Source organism: Theropithecus gelada, chromosome 5 (genome assembly GCF_003255815.1).
Source record: "Theropithecus gelada isolate Dixy chromosome 5, Tgel_1.0, whole genome shotgun sequence".
NCBI classification, from domain to species: Eukaryota; Metazoa; Chordata; class Mammalia; order Primates; family Cercopithecidae; genus Theropithecus; species Theropithecus gelada.
The window spans coordinates 99,497,511-99,523,338 of NC_037672.1; the positions used below are offsets into that span (position 1 = coordinate 99,497,511).

The following is a 25,828-nucleotide window of genomic DNA, read 5'->3' on the forward strand; positions in this document are numbered from 1 at the left end:
TGTCACCTCAGGACCCTGTGATGATTGCGTTAACTGCACAAATTGTTTGTAAAACATGTGTGTTTGAACAAGATGAAATCTGGGCACCCTGAAAAAGAACAGAATAACAGCGAGGTTCAGGGAACAAGGGAGGTAACCATAAGGTCTGACTGCCTGCAGAGCCAGGCAGAACAGAGCCATATTTTTCTTACTGCAGAAAAAGAGTAAGAGAAATATGGCTGAATTATTTTCCCAGTAAGGAATTACCCTGGGAAGGGAATGCATTCCCAGCGGGAGACTATGGACAGCTGCTCTGAGGGTGTCTGCCTTATGCAGTTGAAGATAAGGGGTGAAATACACCCTGGTCTCCTGTAGCACCCTCAGGCTTGCTAGGATTAGGAAATTCCAGCCTGGCAAATTGTAGTCAGACCGGTTCTCTGCTCTTGAACCCTGTTTCCTGTTAAGATGTTTACCAATGACAATGTGTGCACAGTGGGACATGGAACCTCATTAGTAATTCTAATTTCGCCCTGGCCTTGTGACCTTACTCTGCCCTTCTGCCCTTGTGATCTTTTATTGCCATTTGAAGCATGTAATCTCTGTGACCCACTCCCTATTCGTACACTCCTCCCCTTTTGAAATCCCTAATAAAAACTTGCTGGTTTTGTGGCTCGGGGGCATCACAGAACCTACCACTAGGTGATGTCACCCCCAGAGACCCAGCTGTAAAGTTTCTCTCTTTTATACTCTTTCTCTTTATTTCTCAGACTAGCTGACAGGGAAAATAAAAAAGAATCTATGTTGAAATATTGGGGGCTGGTTCCCCTGATAGTGGTATGCAGTTCTGAGGGACAGAATGAAGTCAGATGAGGCTCATTGTGCAGTACTGATAGAATATGAACAGCAACACCCCTCGTGCCTTGGGTAGGGCCTCACAAAATAAAATTTCATATCATAGATTAAAAACTTTTGGATTTCTGGGATGAAGAAAAGGAAGTTTACCTTCCAACGTGAGCTTATTAATTTTATTGATTCCCTTCTATTTTGATTTTACATGCAGGTGTGGGGGGAAATATGTTTCTTTAATAACAATATTGTTTCTTCTACCAGAAAAATTTTCCATTTTATTTCACCTTAAATACACTGCAAATTTATATTTTAAGAGGTTCATTTTTTATCAACTTATCACATTTATTCTACTACAGATTTTTGCTGGTTTGGGTTCATGAAATGTGTTTCTTGTCTAGAAATAATTTTTTAATAGGTCTGTATTTAGGTAAGATCTAATTGTGTACTTCCTGCTGATAAACTCATCAAAGTTCAGTGAAACATAAAGGCCTTCTGATAACTGATATGAATGGAATCTGGCAAACTGAGAAGAGATGAATATGATGGCTTTTAATAAGGAAAATTATTCATTAAGGATATGTATGTGTGTCTTCTAGTTTTCTTTATTTTTTTAAACATGAGACACTTCTCTGCTCAATGATACATGCATTCTTACAAGTTAAATTTCATAATTTAAATGTAAAATTGTAAAGGGAAAAGAAATACTTAGGGTACTATGGTGTGTTGCATTGTATCAAATATAATATTGAATACCCTTGTGAAGGTACATTTGCATACTTTTATCTATCTTAACTTACTCCACAGGAACAGCCTCCACTGGATATTATTGGCCCTTAAGTTGAAGGCTTCAGGCTAAAAATTTTATTTTCCCACCATGTTTTCATTGAATTTACAATTCACATTTTCCATTTTTAGGTCTTTTATGTTTTAAACACTTTGGTCAATAAAAAATCAACTCTCTTAATTCTGTACTTGGAAGGGAGGGATTATTCCAGGCATAGGAACACCTACTGGAAATAGATTTGCAACAGTATAAACTTTAAGACTCTGTTTAATTTGTCAAATAATACTTATTTTCTGATAGTAATAATAGAAACTTAAAAGGTCTTTGGTTTCATTTGTCAAATAACACTTATCTAACAACTAAAGAGTATAACCTGTGGGGGAAATTGCTAGGTGTTCAAGTAGTGTTATATGTTTGCTGCTAGCTTGGATTTTAGAAGTCACTTGCTCCTCTGTGTTTAGATAAATGCAATGTCCAACAACTTGTGACGATGACAATTCTAGTCTTTTATTACTCAGCTTGTTTTTGTTTGTTTGTTTTATGATTTGGTTTTCTTTGACCCGTACTCAAATTATCAAAGATTTGGAAGAAAGAACCAAGAAAAGTTGCCTCTTAGTAATAGTCAACATAAATGTAAACCTGGGTTCCTCTTCACTAACTTCAATCTGCCAACCTGGAAACACATAAATTCATTCATTATTTAGTTTCTATGTAGTTTTTTTTTCCCCCAAATTAAAGCAACCTTTTGAACAATTATATTGAGATATTCAAAGTAGCAAGATGATTTGTACTGTGGACATAGTGTTACTTTGTATTTCCTCTACAGACTTTTATTAACATGTGATTTTGAAACTAAAACTGATTTCAAGATTTTAGAATGCTCAAAAGCAAAGTTTTTTGCTACTGTCTGATATACCCTGTTGTTGTAGGAATAGAAAACCTGAGTTACGTTCTGAATGCAGCAATTGTAGATTCGTGTATTGAGCCAAGTTCCTTAATCAATTATTCGCTATTCTCTTGTATACGCTGTAACTCATCCATACCCAATTTCTTTTTCCCTATGCTTGGTGCTCCTGGAATGAAACACCCTTCTGAGTCAGCACTGGTCGTCTCTTACATCAGTTTATGCTGAGAGAAGGCAAACTAGTCTTAATGTTAGCCTAAAGAATTTCTTGTTATAATATCAACATTATAAAATCAAACGTAAGCTATTTGGGGTTTAAACCCCTTGTAGAATCGTGTGAGAGTCTTCTGTCCCCAACCCTGCTGACGTTCAGCTCTTAGAGTACCTTTCATGTCATAGTCTGTAGGAATGGTGGCCCCAGGAAAATTTCCATGTACTGCCCTGCTTAATTTCTACTAGTTCAAATGGTCCACTATTGACCCGTCATCACATCTGTCATGTGATTTCTCACACCTGAAAATAGAGATTTTTTTTAAAAAAATCATAGTAAGCTATGAAAAGGAGGAGGTCTTTATTTTTAATCTTTTGAAGATTTGGAGGTCTTCATTTTTAATCTTTATATTCCAATTTGAACACATCTGATCTTAACATTATAATTGAATACAAAATTTTACATAAACACAATTTGGTAATACGAAAAAAAGGGCAACATAAAAATTATTTTTTAGCAAAATGAGAATTTTAAGGCAGATAATAGAGATAATTTTCTAGTGCTTTCTATGTACCAAGCTCTGTGCTAAGCACTTGGTATGTCCTATTTAATTTTCACAAAAACTCTGTGAGATAAGGTACATTTATGGTGATTTTCACATCCAGAGAGACGAAGAGAGAAGAATGTCCTTAAGTTCATGTAATTAATAAGGCAAAGAGTAAGATTTGAATCCAAATCTGTCTGACAATATCCCTAATCTCAAACTCTTAACCTGTATAACCTAAAGATGTTTAAATGGGATATTTAATAGCAGTATCAGTTATGATTATCATCATCATCATAATTGAGATACGTCTAATACTCCATAACTAGGGTATAGTAAAAAATGTTGACTTCACTCTTCCTGTCAAAATGTACATCTTCTCCCAAAATCTACCTGCTTCTTTGATTGGGTAACTTTGTTCTTTGCCTTTTGCATATGTCCTGCTCAACTTTGCTTTTGCTTGCTCCATTCTCCTTACCAAGAAAACCCACATCGTTCCCTCCTCCACCAACTCATGTACTGTCTATTCATCCATTAGAAAAATAAACATGCATTAGCTACTGGAACCATATTCAGAATTTATCTCTTAGATTCTACTCATCCTTCTAAACTCAGGCCTAATTATTCCAAGTAGAATTATTACAACTTTACTCTCTATTGCACTCTTTAGTAAAACTAGTCAAATTTAGTCAAAATTAAAGGATTATAATTACTGCATGGTTGTCACTTTGATTTTCCCAGCTAAATATTCAGCATCCTGGGAGTATTTCACATCTCTTGTATACCCCTGGAAACTTGCCTAGTATTATAGTATTATACACACAGAAAACATTTACAAGGTATTTTTGACTAATTTAGCAGCATTGGTGTTCTCATGCCTAAAAATGTTAGATGGCATGTCTGAAGTACATACTAAGAATTTCCCGGGGCTCAGTTTTTGCATGTTTTGGTAAAGCTATCTGCACCAGAAATTCATTCTTAATATCTTATTCCAGGTGTTTTATCTGAGTTCTGAATACCATTCTGAAATCAAGGAAGGCAAATTCAGGATGAGCCTGTCTTTTAGCTTTGACCTTTGACTTATATAATTATATTATCTTTCTGACTATCTCTGACATTTTTCTACATTTCTTGTTTCCTTTTTTACTAAATTCCTTCTTTTTCCTATCTTCTCACCATCCAACTTCATTTCTAAATGATAGACATAACTATGTGGCTTTTGTTTGATTTTAGTGTATTGTTTAGGAGTGTCTAATACCCAATTAATTAGTTTAATTCCATGGCAGGCTTATTTAAATTTTTTTAAATTTTATAAAGGAATATAGTCATATTTGAATAAATATAATTTATAGATTGAAATTCAGTAGCTTCTATCTATGCAATTTCTTGGTGTCTTTTTGACTTAATTTTGACTTTGTACTTCGTTATTCTGCAATTTAATTCTTACTGATCAAATTAATAGTTTACTTGATCACTATACAACTACCTACCTTCTGCCTTCCAAATTGGTAAGTACCATAACTTCATAAAGAAATTGAAAGAGTCACCATTTTATAGTTACATTCCCGCTCCAAATTTAATTTCAAATATTCCAGAAAGCAATGCAAAGAAGACCTAAGATGTAGATTAAATTGACCTCAAAATTCTCATCTCAAATTACATAGAAAATGTGATTTTAATCAGTGTCTTTATCTCTAAATAACAAAAGTTCTTTGGAGGAGTGTCCTGGAAAAGACATTTATAAACATTAGTACTGGTTACCAGACAGTGAACTGAGCAGAAACTTACTTGACCCCTTTCCTCCAGCCTTTGGCATCGAAGCTGTGAAAAATCGTGTCCATACTCTCTCCTGGGTATTTCTTATATTTGCGTTCTCCAGCAAATATTTTATTCCACTAATCCTCATTACCCTTTGCTTTGACTATCAGTATAGCCCTTCTCCCTATTACCCACTGTTACTAGAATTATTATTCTAAAATACAAGCAGGAACATGCTACCTTCCACTTCTTAAGAAGCAATTACATACTCCAAAGTCGTTCAAACTTTATAAAATAAAACCTTAATGCACCAACACATCTTCACATTCAAATATATCCTTCCATGAAACTTAACCAAACCAACTGAAACCATCCACCAAGTCTTCTTGCTGTTTTGTTCATGGTCTCCCATTGGCCACTAATATTTCATCCTTTTCTTTGCAGAGTAAAACTCACTTATATTTTAAGACTCAGAATTAATATCATCTATTCTGTGAAATTTTCTATCCCGCCCACTCACTGGAAATGGTTGCATGTTTCTATCTTACAGTATTTTGCAAGCATATGCATATTTTAAATGCATGTTTCATTTTGCCTAATCTGTATTATTTGTCTTCCCCGCTAATTATAAAATATTGGAAGTTGGGGATCATGAAACCTTCATATGTGGGTATCCTGTATTTCCTGATATAGTGTTTTGTGCATGTGAACTCCGGATGTTATCACCTTCCATCTCCATAGCCCTTACTTGTAATGAAGCACTCTCCAACATTTTTTATTCATTTTTGAAAAATCAAATCTGAAGCAAAATTGTCCTATATCCCCTCCTCACATACGGCTCCTGAAAAGACACTCTATACATGATGCATTGGATTTATCACCCTCATTTAAGGTTTTTAAGCTTCATCAATCCAGTATGAATTCACCCAATTCCATTGTAATTTCCATCACCAGGGTCACCAGTGACTTGGACTGGAACACCTGATTAACTATTTTCAGGACTTTTCTTTTTCACACTTGTTGATGCATTTAACATTTGTGATTTACTTAAAACCCTCTCTTCTGATTTTTCAGACATATCTCTCTTCAGGTTTTTCCCTTTGCTTATGTAACTGTTTTCTTCTAATATCCTTTTCTGGATCCTAGAATCTAGACCTCAGAAAAGCTTGGAGCTAAAGACATGCCCACGAATAATAAGGATAGAGATATAAATTAAGGGCAGCAGAGTGGATAAGATGACTCTTATCCACTGTGGATAAGAATGGATACAGGGAGAGTGCATTCTGTATAAAGAGGGGGACAAAGATGAACCCAGGAAAAGGAAATTTATGAAGATAGTTGGCCAGTGCAGACCATAGACTACATTTAAAAACAACTTTTTCCTGGGAAAATACTCAAATTATTACAAGTGTTAGTGTGACACATTGTTTTAATATTCTATCAGTGTATGAAAAACAGAATAAATGAGTTGTTATCTACAGGTTCTTTTCAGACTTGGGGTTCCATCATTTTAAATGAAGATGGTTATTTTTCATATTTTAGTTACAGTCTTAACAAAGAACTGGATTTTAATTTTATTCCATTTTAGTGACAGAGATGGTCAGAGCCAAATCAAGCATTTGACCCAATAAAGGTGCTGACACCTCACAGATACAGCCACAACTATGATGGGTTTGAAACAGAGTATTAAAATAGGGCTAGAATATCTTTTAAAAGGGCAGGTCCTCAAGTCTGATATTCATAATTGTAGTTATCCCATGGGCTGTGATGTGCTTTATAAAACCTGGTAAAAATCACTCATAATCAACACTGTGGAAAGTTGTGCAAGAGTTGAGGCAATTACAATATCTTCAGAATCTCATAAAATGATTTGGAAACCAACTGTCCTATGAAGATTGTTTTTATTCACTTCCTCAAAATCAGAATATTATGATCAATTTGTACAGGACCAGATGTCAAAGCCATGTGGAGCCTCATATACCTCAGTCAACAAGACATTCTCTTTTTAGTTTATCTTTGATAATGAATGACTTTAATTTTATTACATTAAACATTCTGTTCTACAAGGACTATCTGTGGGTTGAAATATTACATTAAGCATGTTCAACGAATAGATTCTGTCATTTAATCTTTCATTTAGAGAAGTGGGAATCAATGTAACTGTCAAGATAATTTTTTAATCCAATCTCCAAACCCAAAAGCAAATGAATAAAACTTTTGCTTTGATCATCTCTTTCTTTCCTTCCTTCCTTTCTTTCTTCTTTCTTTCTTTCTCTTTCTTTCTCTCTCTCCCTTTCTTTTCTTTCTTTCTTTCTTTCTTTCTTTCTTTCTTTCTTTCTTTCTTTCTTTCTTTCTTTCTTTCTCTTTCTTTCTTTCTTTCCCTTCCTTCCTTCCTTCCTTCCTTTTTCTTTCTTTCTTTCTTTCTTTTCTTTTGACAGAGTCTCACTCCGTTGGCCAGGCTGGAGTGCAGTGGCACAATCTGGGCTCACTGCAACCTCTGTGTCTTGGGCTCAAGCAGTTCTCCTGCCTCAGCCTCCCAAGTAGCTGGGATTACAAGGGTGTGCCACCAGGCCCGGCTACTTTTTGTATGTTTAGTAGAGACAGGATTTCACCATGTTGGCCAGGCTGGTCTTGAACTCTTGACCTCAGGTAATCCACCGTGCCCAGCCTGCTTTGATCATCTATTTCTTAATACTCTATTTCAACTCTAAGGACTGAGTTTGTTGTTGTGAAATAAATAAAATATTGTATTCTAATAACTTTTTGTTTGTCTTCCTCTTCCATTACAAATGTGGTTATTTTTTAAAATGGGAAATATATCTCTTTTTCTATTTTCAACTTACCTTCCCCAGTAGTTAACAGAGTATTTAGCAGATAGTAGGCCTACAAAAATATTTGACAAATGAATGAAGGAAACCATGCTTGCTTAAAAGTAGATGTATATCTTAGATGAAGGAAGATCAAATATGCAGATTACATTTATTGAGCAGTTACTATGTGGTAGATGTGATATGTGTCTTGCTTACATTATTCTGATTTAATTCTCCCATCAAACTGATGGCATAGATATTACTATCCACATTTTGCAGGATATAATATTGAGGCTTAGAGTTAAGTGTCTGGCCTAATGTCGCACAGGTAGTATATGATAGAGATGTGATTTGTACTTAAATTGACTCCATAGTCTGTGTTCTGTCTACTCCACCACACAGCCAAGGATTAAAGTATTAGATGTCAGAATGCCATGAGACTCAACTCTGAAGCCATCATTGATTTTATTGAAGAATTATTAATATATTATTAGATCCAGCATGTTTTTCAAAATAAATACGATTGTAAGTGTAGGGAACCCAAGTAAGAAGCATCGGGTTTTTAGCATAAATATTTCTGCAGAGCATTTTATTCTGGAGAAAACAATTACTCCGTGCATAGTCTGATTATATAAAATATCAATTGTACATATTATTTATGAAAGTTTTCAAATCAACCTAGATTTTTTTTAATTTAGAGGCAGATTCTTTTGAGACATTATTGGGTTCAGGGTGTTTGGCTTTTTGTACAAATGTCACATGCCTTCAGTTATGACACAAAAAACAATTCCATTAGGTTTCAACCTCAGTACATACACATCCATCCAAACATGTGCCTAATGTCAGTTTATTAATTCACAGTGATTTTGAGCTCATAATGCCCTAGCTTCTGAAAAATATAATGACATTTTTGCATAATCCCCAAAATCTTTGTAAACCATTACTACTAAAAAATTAGTAAAGAAAATCCTTGAAATGGTTTTGGAGTACTATGGATTTTTATTTTTATTTTTAATTTATTTTTTTATTATACTTTAAGTTCTAGAGTACATGTGCACAACGTGCAGGTTTGTTACATACGTACACATGTGCCATGTTGGTGTGCTGCACCCATTAACTCGTCATTTACATTAGGTATATCTCCTAATGCTATCCCTCCACCCAATACCCCCCAAAACAGGCCCCGATGTGTGATGTTCCCCTTCCTGTGTCCAAGTGATCTCATTGTTCAGTTCTCACCTATGAGTGAGAATATGCGGTGTTTGGTTTTCTGTTCTTGCGATAATTTGCTGAGAATGATGGTTTCCAGCTGCATCCATGTCCCTACAAAGGACACAAACTCATCCTTTTTTATAGCTGCATAGTATTCCATCATGTGTATGTGCCACATTTTCTTAATCCAGTGTGTCACTGATGGACATTTGGGATGATTCCAAGTCTTTGCTATTGTGAATAGAGCCGCAACAAACATACGTGTGCATGTGTCTTTATAGCAGCATGATTTATAATCCTTTGGGCATATCCCCAGTAATGGGATGGCTGGGTCAAATGGTATTTCTAGTTCTAGATCCTTGAGGAATCGCCACACTGTTTTCCACAATGGTTGAATTAGTTTACAGTCCCACCAACAGTGTAAAAGTGTTCCTATTTCTCCACATCCTCTCCAGCACCTGTTTTTTTCTGACTTTTTAATGATCGCCATTCTAACTGGTGTGAGATGGTATCTCATTGTGGTTTTGATTTGCGTTTCTCTGATGGCGAGTGATGATGAGCATTTTTCATGTGTCTGTTGGCTGCATAAATGTCTTCCTTTGAGAAGTGTCTGTTCATATCCTTTGCCCACTTTTTGATGGGGTTGTTTGGTTTTTTCTTGTAAATTTGTTTGAGTTCTTTATAGGTTCTGGGTGTTAGCCCTTTGTCAGATGAGTAGATTGCAAAAATGTTCTCCCATTCTGTAGGTTGCCTGTTCACTCTGATGGTAGTTTCTTTTGCTGTGCAGAAGCTCTTTTGTTTAATTAGATCCCATTTGTCAGTTTTGGCTTTTGTTGCCATTGCTTTTGGTGTTTTAGACATGAAGTCGTTGCCCATACCTATGTCCTAAATAATATTACCTAGGTTTTCTTCTAGGGTTTTTATGGTTTTAAGTCTAACATTTAAGTCTTTAATCCATCTTGAATTAATTTTTGTATAAGGTGTAAGGAAGGGATCCAGTTTCAGCTTTCTACATATGGCTAGCCAGTTTTCCCAGCACCATTTATTAAATAGGGAAATCTTTCCCCATTTCTTGTTTTTGTCAGGTTTGTCAAAGATCAGATGGCTGTAGATGTGTGGGATTATTTCTGAGGGCTCTGTTCTGATATAGACCAACAGAGACCATTGGTCTATATCTCTTTTTTGGTACCAGTACCATGCTGTTTTTGTTCCTGTACCCTTGTAGTATAGTTTGAAGTCAGGTAGCATGATGCCTGCAGCTTTATTCTTTTAGCTAAGGATTGTCTCGGCTGTGCGGGCTCTTTTTTGGTTCCATAAGAACTTTAAAGTAGTTTTTTCCAATTCTGTGAAGAAGTCATTGGTAGCTTGATGGGAATGGCATCGAATCTACAAATTACCCTGGGCAGTATGGCCATTTTCACGACATTGATTCTTCCTATCCATGAGCAAGAAATGTTTTTCCATTTGTTGGTGTCCTCTTTTATTTCATTGAGCAGTGGTTTGCAGTTCTCCTTGAAGAGGTCCTTCACATCCCTTGTAAGTTAGATTCTCCTAGGTATTTTATTCTCTTTGAAGCAGTTGTGAATGGGAGTTCACTCATGATTTGGCTCTCTGTTTGTCTGTTACTGGTGTATAAGAATGCTTGTGATTTTTGCACAATGATTTTGTATACTGAGACTTTGCTGAATTTGCTTATCAGCTTAAGGAGATTTTGGGCTGAGACTATGGGGTTTTCAAAATATACAGTCATGTCATCTGCAAACAGGGACAATTTGACTTCTTCATTTCCTAATTGAATACCCTTTATTTCTTTCTCTTGCCTGATTGCCCTAGACAGAACTTCCAACACTATGTTGAATAGGAGTGGTGAGAGAGGGCATCCCTGTCTTGTGCCAGTTTTCAAAGGGAATGCTTCCAGTTTTTGCCCATTCAGTATGATATTGGCTGTGTGTTTGTCATAAATAGCTCTTATTATTTTGAGATACGTCCCATCAATACCAAATTTATTGAGAGTTTTAAGCATGAAGGGCTGTTGAATTTTGTCAAAGGCCTTTTCTGCATCTATTGAGATAATCATGTGGTTTTTGTCTTTGGTTCTGTTTATATGCTGGATTACGTTTATTGATTTGCATATGTTGAACCAGCCTTGCTTCCCAGGGATAAAACCCACTTTGTCATGGTGGATAAGCTTTTTGATGTGCTGCTGGATTTGGTTTGCCATTATTTTATTGAGGATTTTTGCATCGATGTTCATCAGGGATATTGGTCTAAAATTCTGTTTTTTTGTTGTGTCTCTGCCAGGCTTTGGTATCAGGATGATGCTGGCCTCATAAATGAGTTAGGGAGGATTCCCTCTTTTTCTATTGATTGGAATAGTTTCAGAAGGAATGGTACCAGCTCCTCCTTGTACCTCTGGTAGAATTCGACTGTGAATCCATCTGGTCCTGGACTGTTTTTGGTTGGTAGGCTATTAATTATTGCCTCAATTTCAGAACCTGTTATTGGTCTATTCATGGATTCAACTTCTTCCTGATTTAGTCTTGGGAGAGTGTATGTTTCCAGGAATTTATCCATTTCTTCTAGATTTTCTAGTTTATTTGCATAGAGGTGTTTATAGTATTCTCTGATCGTAGTTTGCATTTCTTTGGGGTCATTGGTGATATCCCTTTTATCGTGTTTTATTGCACCTATTTGATTCTTCTCTCTTTTCCTCTTTATTAGTTTTGCTAGCGTTCTATCAATTTTGTTGATCTTTTCAAAACACCAGCTCCTGGATTCTTGGATTTTTTGAAAGGATTTTTGTGTCCCTATCTCCTTCAGTTTGCTTCCATCTTAGTTGTTTCTTGCCTTCTGCTAGCTTTTGAATGTGTTTGCTCTTGCTTCTCTAGTTCTTTTAATTGTGATGTTAGGGTGTCAATTTTAGATCTTTCCTGGTTTCTCTTGTGGGCATTCAGTGCTATAAATTTCCCTCTACACACTGCTTTAAATGTGTCCCAGAGATTCTGGTAAGTTGTGTCTATGTTCTCATTGGTTTCAAAGAACATCTTTCTTTCTGCCCTCATTTCGTTGTGTACCCAGTAGTCATTCAGGAGCAGGTTGTTCAGTTTCCATGTAGTTGAGTGGTTTTGAGTGAGTTTCTTAGTCCTGAGTTCTAGTTTGATTGCACTGTGGTCTGAGAGACAGTTTGTTATAATTTCTGTTCTTGTACATTTGCTGAGGAGTGCTTTACTTCCAACTATGTGGTCAATTGTGGAATAAGTGCGATGTGGTGCTGAGAAGAATGTTTATTCTGTTGATTTGGAGTGGAGAGTTATGTAGATGTCTATTAGGTCTGCTTGGTGCAGAGCTGAGTTCAATTCCTGCATGTCCTTGTTAACTTTCTGTCTCGTTGATCTGTCTAATGTTGACAGTGGAGTGTTAAAGTCTCCCATTACTATTGTGTGGGAGTCTAAGTCTCTTTGTAAGTCTCTAAGGACGTGCTTTATGAATCTGGGTTTTCCTGTATTGGGTGCATATATATTTACGATAGTTAGCTCTTCTTGTTGAATTGATCCCTTTACCATTATGTAATGGCCTTCCTTGTCTCTTTTGATCTTTGTTGGTTTAAAGTCTGTTTTATCAGAGACTAGGATTGAAACCCCTGCCTTTTTTTGTTTTCCATTTGCTTGGTAAATCTTCCTCCATCCCTTTATTTTCAGCCTATGTGTATCTCTGCACTTGAGATGGGTCTCCTGAATACAGCACACTGATGGGTCTTGACTCTTTATCCAATTTGCCAGTCTTTGTCTTTTAATTGGACCATTTAGCCCATTTACATTTAAGGTTAATATTGTTATGTGTGAATTTGATCCTGTCATTATGATGTTAGCTGGCTGTTTGCTCATTAGTTGATGCAGTTTCTTCCTAGCATCTATGGTCTTTCCATTTTGGCATGTTTTTGCAGTGGCTGGTACTGGTTGTTCCTTTCCATGTTTAGGGCTTCCTTCAGGAGCTCTTGTCGGGCAGGCCTGGTGGTGACAAAATCTCTAAGCATTTGCTTGTCTGTAAAGGATTTTATTTCTCCTTGACTTATGAAACTTAGTTTGTCTGGATATGAAATTCTGGGTTGAAAATTCTTTACTTTAAGAATGTTGAATATTGGCCCCCACTCTCTTCTAGCATGTAGAGTTTCTGCTGAGAGATCCACTGTTAGTCGGATGGGCTTCCCTTTGTGGGTAACCCGATCTTTCTCTCTGGCTGCCCTTTACATTTTTTCCTTCATTTCAACCTTGGTGAATCTGACAGTTGTTTGTCTTGGGGTTACTCTTCCGAAGGAGTATCTTTGTGGCGTTCTCTGTATTTCCTGAATTTGAATGTCGGCCTGCCTTGCTAGGTTGAGTAAGTTCTCCTAGATAATATCCTGCAGAATATTTCCCAACTTGGTTCCATTCTCCATGTCACTTTCAGGTACACCAGTCAGATGTGGATTTGGTCTTTTCACATAGTCCCGTATTTCTTGGAGGCTTTGTTCATTTATTTTTACTCTTTTTTCTCTAAACTTCTCTTCTCGCTTCATTTCATTCATTTGATCTTTAATCACTGGTACCCTTTCTTCCAGTTGATTGAATTGGTTACTGAACCTTGTTCATGTGTCACATAGTTCTCATGCCATGGTTTTCAACTCCATCAGGTCATTTAAGGACTTCTCTACCCTGGTTATTCTAGTTATCCATTCATCTAATCTTTTTGCAAGGTTTTTAGCTTCTTTGTGATGGGTTCACACTTCCTCCTTTAGCTCGGAGAAGTTTGATCATCTGAAGCCTTCTTCTCTCAACTTGTCAAAGTCACTCTCCGTCTAGCTTTGTTCTATTGCTGGCAAGGAGCTGCGTTCCTTTGGAGGAGAAGAGGCACTCTAATTTTTAGAATTTTCAGCTTTTCTCCTTTGTTTCTCTCCATCTTTGTGGTTTTATCTACCTTTGGTCTTTGGTGATGGTGATGTACAGATGGGGTTTTGGTGTGGATGACCTTTCTCTATGTTAGTTTTCCTTGTAACAATCAGGACCCTCAGCTGCAGGTCTTTTGGAGTTTACTGGAGGTCCACTCCAGACCTGTTTTCCTGGGTATCAGCAGCAGAGGCTGCAGAACAGTGAATATTGTTGAACAGCAAATGTTGCTGCCTGATCGTTCCTCTGGAAGCTTTGTCTCAGAGGGGTACCTGGCCATGTGAGGTGTCAGTCTACCCCTACTGGGGTGTGCCTCCCAGTTAGGCTACTTAGGGGTCAGGGACCCACTTGAGGAGGCAGTCTGTCCGTTCTCAGATCTCAAACTCTGATGAGAGAACCACTACTCTCTTCAAAGCTATCAGACAGGGACATTGAAATCTGCAGAAGTTTCTGCTGCCTTTTGTTCGGCTATGCCTTGCCCCCAGAGGTGGAGTCTGCAAAGGCAGGCAGGCCTCCTTGAGCTGCAGTGGGCTCCACCCAGTTTGAACTTCCCACCTGCTTTGTTTACCTACTCAAGCCTCAGCAATGGTGGGCGTCCCTCCTCCAGCCTCACTGTCACCCTGCAGTTCCATCTCAGACTGCTGTGCTAGCAATGAGTGAGGCTCTGTGGCTGTGGGACCCTCCAAGCCAGGTGCGGGATATAGTCTCCTGGTGTGCCATTTGCTAAGACTCTTGGAAAAGCTCAGTCTTAGGGTGGGAGTGACCCAATTTTCCAGGTGATGTCTGTCACGGCTTCCCTTGGCTAGGAAAGGGAATTCCCTGACCACTTTTGCTTCCTAGGTGAGGCGATGCCTTGCCCTGCTTTGGTTCTGTCTTGGTGGGCTCCACCCACTGTCCTGCACCCACTGTCTGACATGGACCAGTAAGATGAACCCGGTACCTCAGTTGGAAATGCAGAAGTCAGCCGTCTTCTGCGTTGCTCACGCTGGAAGCTATAGACTGGAGCTGTTCCTTTTCAGCCATCTTGGAACCCAGCAAAAGCTATTTCTTAATTGCAGAGGCATCCAGTGCATATTTATTAAGATTAATGCATATTATTAAAAATTACATTTATTTTTACAGATCCAAGAAATTGACACAAATAATGAGCAAGAAAATGATTATGAAGAGGATATTGCCTCATTTTCCACATATATTCCTTGTAAGTTTTTCTATGTTTTATATATACATATGTCATATCCATATATATACCACATATATATGTGACTTATGGAAGATGTAACTGAAAAAGCAAGACTGAAGAGAATGTGGCATGGTATTTAATTAACTGGCTTTTAATTTGTAATAGAGACACTACTACATCATATTGCTAATTTAAATGCTTTTAATACGTTCAAGTTTTAGTAATCAAATACTGATTTTTCCTACCCAGAGGGAATACACAAATAACTCTGTTATGACTATTTGGACTATTTGGCAACTACATTTTTAAAGTTTTTTAAAAACACAAAACCACGTTCTTTGCAGACCTTAGTTTTCTCAGTTATGAAATGAAAACATTGAACTAGAATACTCTCTAAGGTCCTCCCTGGCTCTATATCTGTGATTCTACATTCTAAAGTCTGAAGAAATAATTCATGATGTTCCTACATGTATATAAACGTATAAGTTTATATACACACTTACATATATGTGTATATAGAGTTATATACACATATATATGTGTATATAGATTTTATACATNATATATATGTGTATATAGAGTTATATACACATATATATGTGTATATATAGTTATATACACATATATATAGAGTTTACATACACATATAAACATGTATATATACATGTGTGTATATATATGTGTGTATATATATATATACAGTTATATACACATATATATACACACATGTATATATACATGTTTATATGTGTATGTAAACTCTCCCCATTATGCCAGGTTTTATTGGCATACAGCTCAACGGCTTCACCAGCATGTTGGATAGGAATCTCACACCCAACATTTTTGAAAATTCTGATTCCTGCCATTGCCAAACCTCTCCATCTGATGACTTCCCTATCTCAGTAAGTAAAAACTCCTTCCCTCCTTTGTTCAAGTCAGTTAAAAAATCCTTGAAAGTCATCCTTGGCATTTTTACTTTCTCTCCTATCCCATACGCAATCAGTTATACAATACTGTTGACTCTACCTTCAAAATATTCCCAGCATTCAGCCATTTCTCTCCCCTTTCATTATCCTAGTCCACACCATCATCAGTTCTCCCTTTGTTTACTGCAGTAACGCAGTGGAGAAATGGAGGGCCAATGTCACTTCCTATATTGCAAGTTTGGCAATGAACAGAAATGTTTCTATTGTTATGACTCAGGAGGGAGGATTACTACTGGTATTTATTGGGTAGAGATAGAAGGAATGCTACTAAATAATGTATAGAAAGCCTTCATTGCAACTTTCACATTTGCTGCCTCTGATATTCTTTGCTTCATGAAAAGACTAAACACCTTTCATGAAGGATTAAACACTTTTCTTCACCAAATCCTCCAATACTTCCCTATTGTACTCATAATCTTTCTCATCCCCTACAAGGCCCTAATCTTTGTGTTCCCATCTCTCACCATTCTCTTGCTTGTTCACACACCAATAATGCTCCTGCCTCAGGGCATTTGCACTTTCTATTCCTTCTGTACACTTTCTCCTTATATGCCCAAGGCTTGCTCCATCACTTCTTTCTTTGTATTATGACACCCTCCTCTTCATTTCACTTTACCTGCTCCTTTTCTTCATTGCATTTATCAACACTTAACATAATATATTATTTATCTGGTTGTTGTTTATTGCCTGTATTCTCTTTCTAAAACACATGCTCAAAGGGATTAGGGCTTCTTATTCACTGTTTTTATTGTATCCCCAGTGCCTGTAACAGAACATAGTCTATACCTAATGAAACATTATTGACCAAAAGTTTTTCAAATGATAGGGAACTGCAAATCAAATAAAGTTAAATACAATTAAATGCCTTCACTAGCATACTTTGGCAAGATTAGTAAACTCTTCAAATTATTGCAGGACACAAAAAATGCTAAATATTAAATTAATGGATTAATGCACCAAGCTTTGAAGTTATATATCTTATCATTTAAATTATAATAAAACTGATTTATAATCAGGCCATCATTGAAAATTACCATACATTTATGACATTTAATTTTCAGAAGAATTGACTGTAATAATAAAATATTATTTCAATTATTTATTAAAAAAAATTTCCCTTTTGCAGTTTGAAACTATAAACTCTCTTGTATATGAAACTGTGTGTGACTGGGCTCAAGCCAGTCTCTTTCATGAGTGAGAGGGGGAAGCACAGAACCCTAGCTCAGCGGGTTCCCATTGGTATTACCATTACGACAAAGCATGCTAAAACACACTAACTCGTTAAATCTGACTTTCCAGGGCTGAAACTCAAGTTTCGGCATATTTGATGACAAGTACCATACAGATTCTGTTACTTATTCGGTATTAAGAAACACTGAATATATAAACAGAAATGTGGCTAAGAGTAATTTCCTATAGCATGAATGTAATTCTGAGTTGATGACTGATTTGCCCATACAGAAATAATAAAGTCCCTTTGCTAGCCTGAGCAATAATTTTTTTCCATCCATTCCATCATCTACTCCATCAGCATTTCTAGAGACTACTTTATTTCAGGCTTAGTGTTTTGTGTTAAGGATAAAAAGATGAATGAGATCTGTGCAGATAGATCATACAGAAACAAATAACTATCCACTCTGCCCAGGCTGGTAATTACAGAATCTTAGTTTAGTTCTAATATTGGAAACTGTATCTTTCTTCTTTCTCACATGAAAGAATAGAAAAACAAAAAAGAAAATTCCATAGAGTAATATGGGCTACCATCATGGGCATGATTTTTCTACATGACTAATTTTTCTCCATGGGAGAAAAATTTCTATGGTGTAATTCTTCATTTTAAAGGAGTCTTTCTTCTCTACATTCTGCTGTTTGGGATTTTAAGCTATATTTTAGCTTAACAACTTTTTTAATACAGCAATTTCTTGCCTTGACAAGGACAAGAATTCACAAATTCAAAGGTCTGTTACAGAGGTTCCAAAGTCTATTTAGAAATTCCAAAAGACTGTTTTAAATTTTTCGAATCCTTTATTTAGAGAAGATTTTTATAAAGAAAATTTAATAAAAGTTTTTTTCTGAAGATTTAAAGTCATTGTATTATAATTTCTTTTTTTCTGTTTTCTTCCTGAGTATTTAAAGAGCACTTACTGTATATAACATAAAAACAAATAATGGTATGGTTGTCAGAGTAGAGGGAATTTGGATCATTTGGTTAAATTTCAGAGTAGAATGCATTTATAGGTGAAGAACTGATCCTCAGAAAGATTTGCCTACTGTTGGTGATTTACATGCCTTCCCCACCAAAAAAAATTAACTTTTACCAAGTAATAGTTCCAAAGTTAATATAGTATCTGTAAATGATTTATTATAAGGAATTATAAAATATTATAGTTATCTGTAAAGATCAATATATATTAAATAACTAAATAAGAGTCACAGATTCATTTGTATTTATTATTTACAAGCAAGTAAAGGTTTGTGTCTTTTCCCTTTTCTTTACCTTTTCCATCATTTATTATTTTATTGGGTCAGTTATATTGTTTTCTAATAAAAATGCAAGGATGCTATCAAATATATGAACTTGTTAAAACAACAACTCTAAAGAATCAGAATATCATTATCTGCATGAGTGTGTCATATACACAGATAGCAAGACATAATGGAGCTTTGACTGTTCATTTGGTAAGTATTTTAAAAGCCCAGAAATAAATGACTGTTCACTAAAAGTTATACATTTGACAGCTTTTCACTATATGAGGTCGTAAAAGTTTTATTAGCAGTACTACTATTTCTGTACAAATTTACAAAATATGAAATGCCTCCAGATGGTGTGATTAAATGAAATAATGCAATCTTCATTGTAAACAGCCACACGGAACCCAGCATGTCATCATGAAAGCAGGAAGACCTACAGGCAGAGTGCAGATGTTGCTGAGGCAAGTGAAATGGAAGGGGAAGGAAAAGAGAATGGATCAGACATGGAGGCCAAGCACAGCCCACTAGAGTTTGGCAGTGAGAGTTCTGAGGACCAGTATGATGACTTGTATGCGTTCATTCCTGATGCCGATCCAGAAAATAATTCACAAGAGCCACTCATGAGCAGCAGACCTCCTCTCCCTCCGCCGCGACCCGTAGCTACTGCCTTCCAACTGGAAAGACCTCACTTCACCTTACCAGGTAAGTTTAAGTTTAGAAAAAACAAAGCAAAACAAAGACAAACCTTTGACAGGCTTACATAGCAAATAGTGCAATGGCAAATCTATACAGAGCAGATCCGCTTCTGAGACCAAGAGCAGCATTCCTCCTATTCTTTAAAAACTAAGGCCTGGGAAATGAGGCAAGAGATACCTACCTCTACTTCGTTCTTTTCTTTCTTTTTTCTTTCCTTCTCTCCTTCCTTCCTTCCTTCCTTCCTTCCTTCCTTCCTTCCTCTTTCCACCCTCCCTCCTTTGCTTTCTTCCTTCCTTCTCTCACTTTTTCTCTCTTTCTCTCTTTCTTTCTTCCCTGTCTCATTACAAAGCTTTAAGAAAATAAAACTTGGAAGGAGTCTATAGTTCTTCATGTAAAATGAACCTCAGGCATTTTGTGGAAAAGGAAATACAACATTGCTTTTAAAACATGCTCTCAGTCTTCAGAAAAAAAAAAGTGAAATGCTGATGATCCACAATTTTCGGATGAACTTGGGCACTTCAGTCACTTGGTAGCTGTGGGAGAATGAAGTGTTAAAGGGTTTGTCGCACACTGCACTGACACCAAAGAAACACTCTATACACTATCCAAGTGGAAGAAGAGTCAACGTAGCTGTCACTGGCATTTGTTCCCAGATGCAGGAATTGGGGTGTGGAAGGTGGGTGTGGGGAATCTGTCCTTGTGGAGGGCATGAAGAGGAGCTTCCACATTAGGTTTATCTGCCTGGAGTGTTCAACAGCCTGACAAACTCCCAGCTCCAGGCTCACTCTTACAGTCACAAATTATCATCTACTTTTTGATCATTATTTCTTATGTACTTCCCAAATTTATATTTATTTTCCAAATACAATGTTCTCAAGAAGACAATTCAGTTAAAATAATATCCTTATCAAAACCCCATTTTCACTACAATTTAGTTGTTGGATCCTAGAAGGCTATAAAGTATAAAAACATGGCCTTGTTTCAAAAAGTAAATTTTTAAGCAATGAAATTTAGTATTTGGGCTGGGCGCAGTGGCTCACACCTATAATCCCAACACTTTGGGAGGCTGAGGTAGGCGAATCACCTGAGGTCAGGAGTTTGAGACCAGCCTGGCCAACATGGTGAAACCCCATCTCTACTAAAAATACAAAAGTTAGCTGTGCTTGCGCCTGTAATCCCAGCTACTGGGGAGGCTGAGGCAGGAGAATCACTTGAGCCCGGGAGGTGGAGGTTGCAGTGAGCCAAGATCATGCCACTGTACCCCAGCCTGGACAACAAGAGCGAGACTCCATCTCAAAAAAAAAAAACAAAAAAGGAATTTAGCATTTGTGTCCTTGAAGGCTCTCTATGAAGACCCAAGTTTACCAACATAAGCTTTATTAAGCTTATGCACTGTGTTAGAGGTGGAAAATACTACTTAATTGAAAGCTCTGAAGCCTAATGGATATTGCTCTGATTCATTCATTCATTCAACAGATATTTATTACCTACTGTATTTCAAGCTCTTGTGGACCCCTAACATTTATCCATGAAGTAGATCTATTAATATTTAGTGGTGAGGGGAGAAAACATCATAAGTTGGTAGTGCACTGACTATAAAATTCTTGCATATTTTTCTCATTTTTCAGATCTTAATAATTTGTTATAACAAAATTAATTGTCAAGAAGACAAACTTGTCTTGTGTCAGATTATTTCTCTTAAAAGTGCTAATATTAAATCATATTTTTCCTAATGTAAATTTCTATATATGGTCTGTTGGTTAGCAGGTCTAAAACGACTCTACCCAGGGTCTTAATGAGATATCTAAGATCAGAAATGTAATCTTGGCTAATACATCTCCTGAAAACTAGCAAATATAAAAAGCAAAATAAAACAAAAACTCACTTATTTAGTTTAAAAACTCTGTTTTTACATTTTATATTCAGTGTTACTTTTATCTTATCTTTTCATAGCCACTGATGTTAGAAGTGGATAATAAAATGCCGGTATTTTTTCTTAAAATTTTTTTATTCATCTTTAAATGCAAGGCTGTACACTATCACTTATTTTTTTGCCAGAGACTTTGTATGTCTTTGACTTTGGCTAGTTATACCTTCAGGAGTTGTTCTTTCTGAATAGCTTCCATCTACCATCAAGTTTCTGAAGGAAAAAAATAGCCATATCCTCAGTGCTGTAGGCATCAAATTCCTCACGATGGATTTAGGAACTTCTTCATTAGAGAAACTAATAACATATAATACTATAGAGCACTTTACAGTTTATAAAGAACCCATTGTTTCTTTTTAACTTCCCAAGAATCCTCAGATCCCTCCTTGACTCAGTTCCAAGCAGTGCTATAATTAGAATGTGTCAGTTACTTCTATTAACAGGTCTCCTAGGCTATTAGGATTTTTCTCTTTTTTATACAGTCTTGCCCCAATTACTTCAAAAGTTGGAATTATAGAAGTGATTTGTTTTCATCTTTCTTTATTGATATACCACCTGAATTGAGAAAGCTTAGGTCCCACTCTTAACTGAAAAGGATAATCTAATACTTTGGAAAATAAAAAGTAAAATGTATTATTTCTAGCGCAAGCCCAACTTTAGAAATACTTGGGAAGAGAGGTGGGTGGGGAAACAAAGAGAGTTAAGAGCTCAGGAAATTGGTTCATAAACGTAAGATGGTTGACACATCCCGCTAAAAATGAAGCACTGAAAAAGTGGTTCCCACACACTTAATCCGGTTTCACCTGTGTTGCTGTCAGTGAACCAGAAGTCATAAAATCAAAATCTTAAAACTGTATTATTCAAAGGATAAAAGGCAAGTCGTGGTGAATTGAAAGTTAGTGCTAGGCACATTGGTAATTAATACTTCTTAAGTTAAACTAAATGAAACTATAAGAGTTAAGACTCTGTTGGGAGACTATCTTAATCTCGCCTCATAAACCTGCCCAAGACAATTGCTGAATCTTTCTGTAATAATATTCTTTTATTCTGCTCTGCTACTTGTCTTTCCCCTTTTAAGTTTTTCCACTAAAATCTTCATAAGTAAACTAATTTGGGGAGTATCAGGTTCTCACCAAACAAAGGGCAAATTCAAAAAAGAATGGAAATGAAAGAAAAAGCCCTCATTGGCCTGGTAGAGAGCCATTAAAATTCTTTTTAATTTACTTGTTAATCAAAGCAATCAAAGCATATTATATCTTTGTCTTATGAATAACTTCTACAAAAATATTTTAACATATTCTTATAAAAATATGTCAAGATATTACTGAATGTCGAAACCATCAAAAACTCTGAAACCTATAATTTTATTCTTTTCATGTGAATTCATTCTCACACCATTGATCATCCATGCTGTCTTTTATGTCATTAACTCTACTTTCAGTGTCTGTCATCTATGTTTTTTATTTGTTTATTTTTTTGTTTTTATTTTTGAGGCATGATCTCGCTCTGTTGTCCAGCCTGGAGTGCAATGGCATGCTTATAGCTCACTATAGCCTCCAACTCTTGGGCTAAAGCAATCTTCTCTCCTCAGTTTCTGGAGTAGCTAGGAGTATTGGCCGCCTGGCTAATTCTTTTATTTTTGTAGCTAGGTCTCACTACGCTGCTCTCAAATTCCTGGCCTCCAGCTATCCTCTCACCTCAGCCTCCCAAAGCATTGTGATTAGTCACAGAAGCCACCGAGCCTGGCCAGAGTCCTTTATCTATGAATAAAGTCTGTTGGCTTGTAGAAAACAAGAGCTGCATTTTTGAAGGTCAGTTTGTCATAGTCAAAGACCGACTCCTATGAAACCAACTAATGGTGCCTTTGGCTATTTCTCCCTGTCATTTTCAGAGAAATTAAATTTTAGGTGAAATATCCAGTGCAAGCAATATGAAACATGAAACGACTTCAAATGAAAAAAAAAATCTAAGAGTATTATGCTTGAAAAACACAAGTTTTCAAAGTTGTGGAGTTTGAGACATAGATTTATAACTCAATTTCCTGATATGAAATCATTCTTTATATGTAAAAGTATATATAATATATAAAATAATATATAAATGTATATTTAATATATAATCTATAACATATAGATAATTATATTTTATACATTAAATATTTCATATATATCTCTCTCTCTACACAGAATAATATGGAAAGCATTTAAATGTTTTTAAAAAATCCATGTCTTAAGCAAAGTGTTTTTCTTAATACAATTTAAATTACAAACTGCAGGATGATTTATTAGTAAGTTACACAGCTCACTTTTTCTGCATTTATGGGGTAACATATAAATTATTCTCCTGGAGTCAGGAGCTCTTCTCTAATATTGTTTCCTATGGCACTTGACTAAGCCATCTTGGGAAGCTCAAAGACGTGACAGATGGACACCAATAATATTACATATAACAGAAGAATAAACACAATGTAAATATTTCATAAACAGGGACAATGGTGGAAGTCCAGATGGAAAGAAGTCAAAACTGGGGTGATCCTGGTGTTATACAAGAAAAAGGAGATGAGCTCAAAGGAGAAAAAGATAAGAAAGAAGATGAAAAAGAGCAGGAGGAGGAGGAGGAAGACCCATATACTTTCGCTGAGATTGATGACGGTGAATATGACATGATATTGGCCAATCTGAGTATAAAGAAAAAAACTGGGAGTCGGTCTTTCATTATAAACAGACCTCCTGCCCCCACACCCCGACCCACAAATATACCTCCAAAAGAGGAAACTACACCTTACATAGCTCAAGGTAATGTTTTATCATTGTTGTTTGTTTGCTTGTTAATTTTTTTTGTACAAAATTTTGAGGATGGGAGGAGGGGATAAGGTGATGCAATTAGTGCTCTAAAACTGCAAAGATTAAACATTTTTTTTTCAAGTCACAGGTAAGCTATACTGGCTCATTTTTTTTCATTAAGAGTTTTTATTATTATTATTATTATTATTATACTTTAAGTTCTGGGGTACATATGCAGAACATGCAGTTTTGTTACATAGGTATACATGTCATGGTGGTTTACTGTACCCATCAGCCCGTCACCTACATTAGGTATTTCTCCTAATGTTATCCCTCCCCTAGCCCTCCACCCCACAACAGGCCCCAGTGTGTGATATTCCCCTCCCTGTGTCTATGTGTTCTCATCGTTCAACTCCCACTTATGAGTGAGAACATGCAGTGTTTGGTTTTCTGTTCTTGTGATAGTTTGCTGAGAATGATGGTTTCCAACTTCATCCATGTCCCTGCAAAGGACATGAACTCATCCTTTTTTATGTCTGCATAGTATTCCATGGTGTGTATGTGCCACATTTTCTTTATCCAGTCTACTATTGATGGACATTTGGGTTGGTTCCAAGTCTTTGCTATTGTGAATAGTGTCGCAGTAAACATACATGTGCATGTGTCTTTATAGTAGAATGATTTATAATCCTCTGGGTATATACCCAGTAATGGGATTGCTGGGTCAAATGGTATTTCTAGTTCTAGATCCTTGAGGAATCACCACACTGTCTTCCACAATGATTGACTAATTTACAACCTCCCACCAACAGTGTAAAAGCATCCCTGTTTCTCCACATCCTCACCAGCATCTGTTGTTTCCTGACTTTTTAATGGTTGCCATTCTAACTGGTATGTAATGGTATCTCACTGTGATTTTGATTTGCATTTCTCTAATGACCAGTGATGATGAGCACTTTTTCATGTGTCTATTGGCTGCATAAATGTCTTCTTTTGAGAAGTGTCTGTTTATATCCTTTGCCCACTTTTTTGATGGGATTATTTTCTTCTTGTAAATTTGTTTAAGTTCTTTGTAGATTCTGGATATTAACCCTTTGTCAGATGGATGGGTTGCGAAAATTTTCTGCCATTCTGTAGGTTGCCTCTTCACTCTGATGATAGTTTCTTTTGCTGTGCAGAAGCTCTTTAGTTTAATTAGATCCCATTTGTCAATTTTGTCTTTTGTTGCCATTGCTTTTGGTGTTTTACACATTAAGTCTTTGCCCATGTACTGGCTCATTTTTAAATTTAGAAATATAGTAAGTAAAGAAAATAAGAATGATGGATTGGGTTCTGGTTTCTACTTCCTCATTAAGAAGGATAATGACAAGTCTTTCAGGGAACATGAAACCATAGCATATATGTAGAAATTCTCCTTGATACTTCCTTCCTAATTCTATAAGAGAGAAGCTCAACTCCTATAAATAATATGCAACACAAAAACATTTAAATATATACTACATATCTACCTAAGAGAAACACAATTACTCATACATACTTAATATTTTCAAAAGAAACCATTCTATTCCTTACGCTTCATGTATATATTGAGAGATTCATATAAGAAAATTTAGCAAGCATGCATGAAGTATTTATCAGTATAAAACACACTTATTTAATGATGATCTACTCTTGATACTGTTCAAGAAACTATAACAAATTAGGAAACTGTAGCAAATTAATCAACTGTTTCAGCTGAAATAAAACATGAATTGTAACAGTTGTCTAGATTACAAAGTCAAGGAATGAACGTCTGTTAGAAATTCTCA

The 25,828-nt window shown here is 36.1% G+C and overlaps 1 protein-coding gene across 1 annotated transcript in view; it reads left to right on the forward strand.

The window, feature by feature from the left end:
* BANK1 (B cell scaffold protein with ankyrin repeats 1) overlaps positions 1-25,828 on the forward strand; it is a 250,288-nt gene that overhangs the window by 183,544 nt on the left and 40,916 nt on the right. The window contains exons 7-9 of the mRNA XM_025384833.1: positions 15,096-15,174; positions 19,008-19,316; positions 23,724-24,032. Of these exons, the coding sequence (XP_025240618.1) occupies positions 15,096-15,174; positions 19,008-19,316; positions 23,724-24,032 (697 nt within the window). The remainder of the gene's footprint in view (positions 1-15,095; positions 15,175-19,007; positions 19,317-23,723; positions 24,033-25,828) is intronic.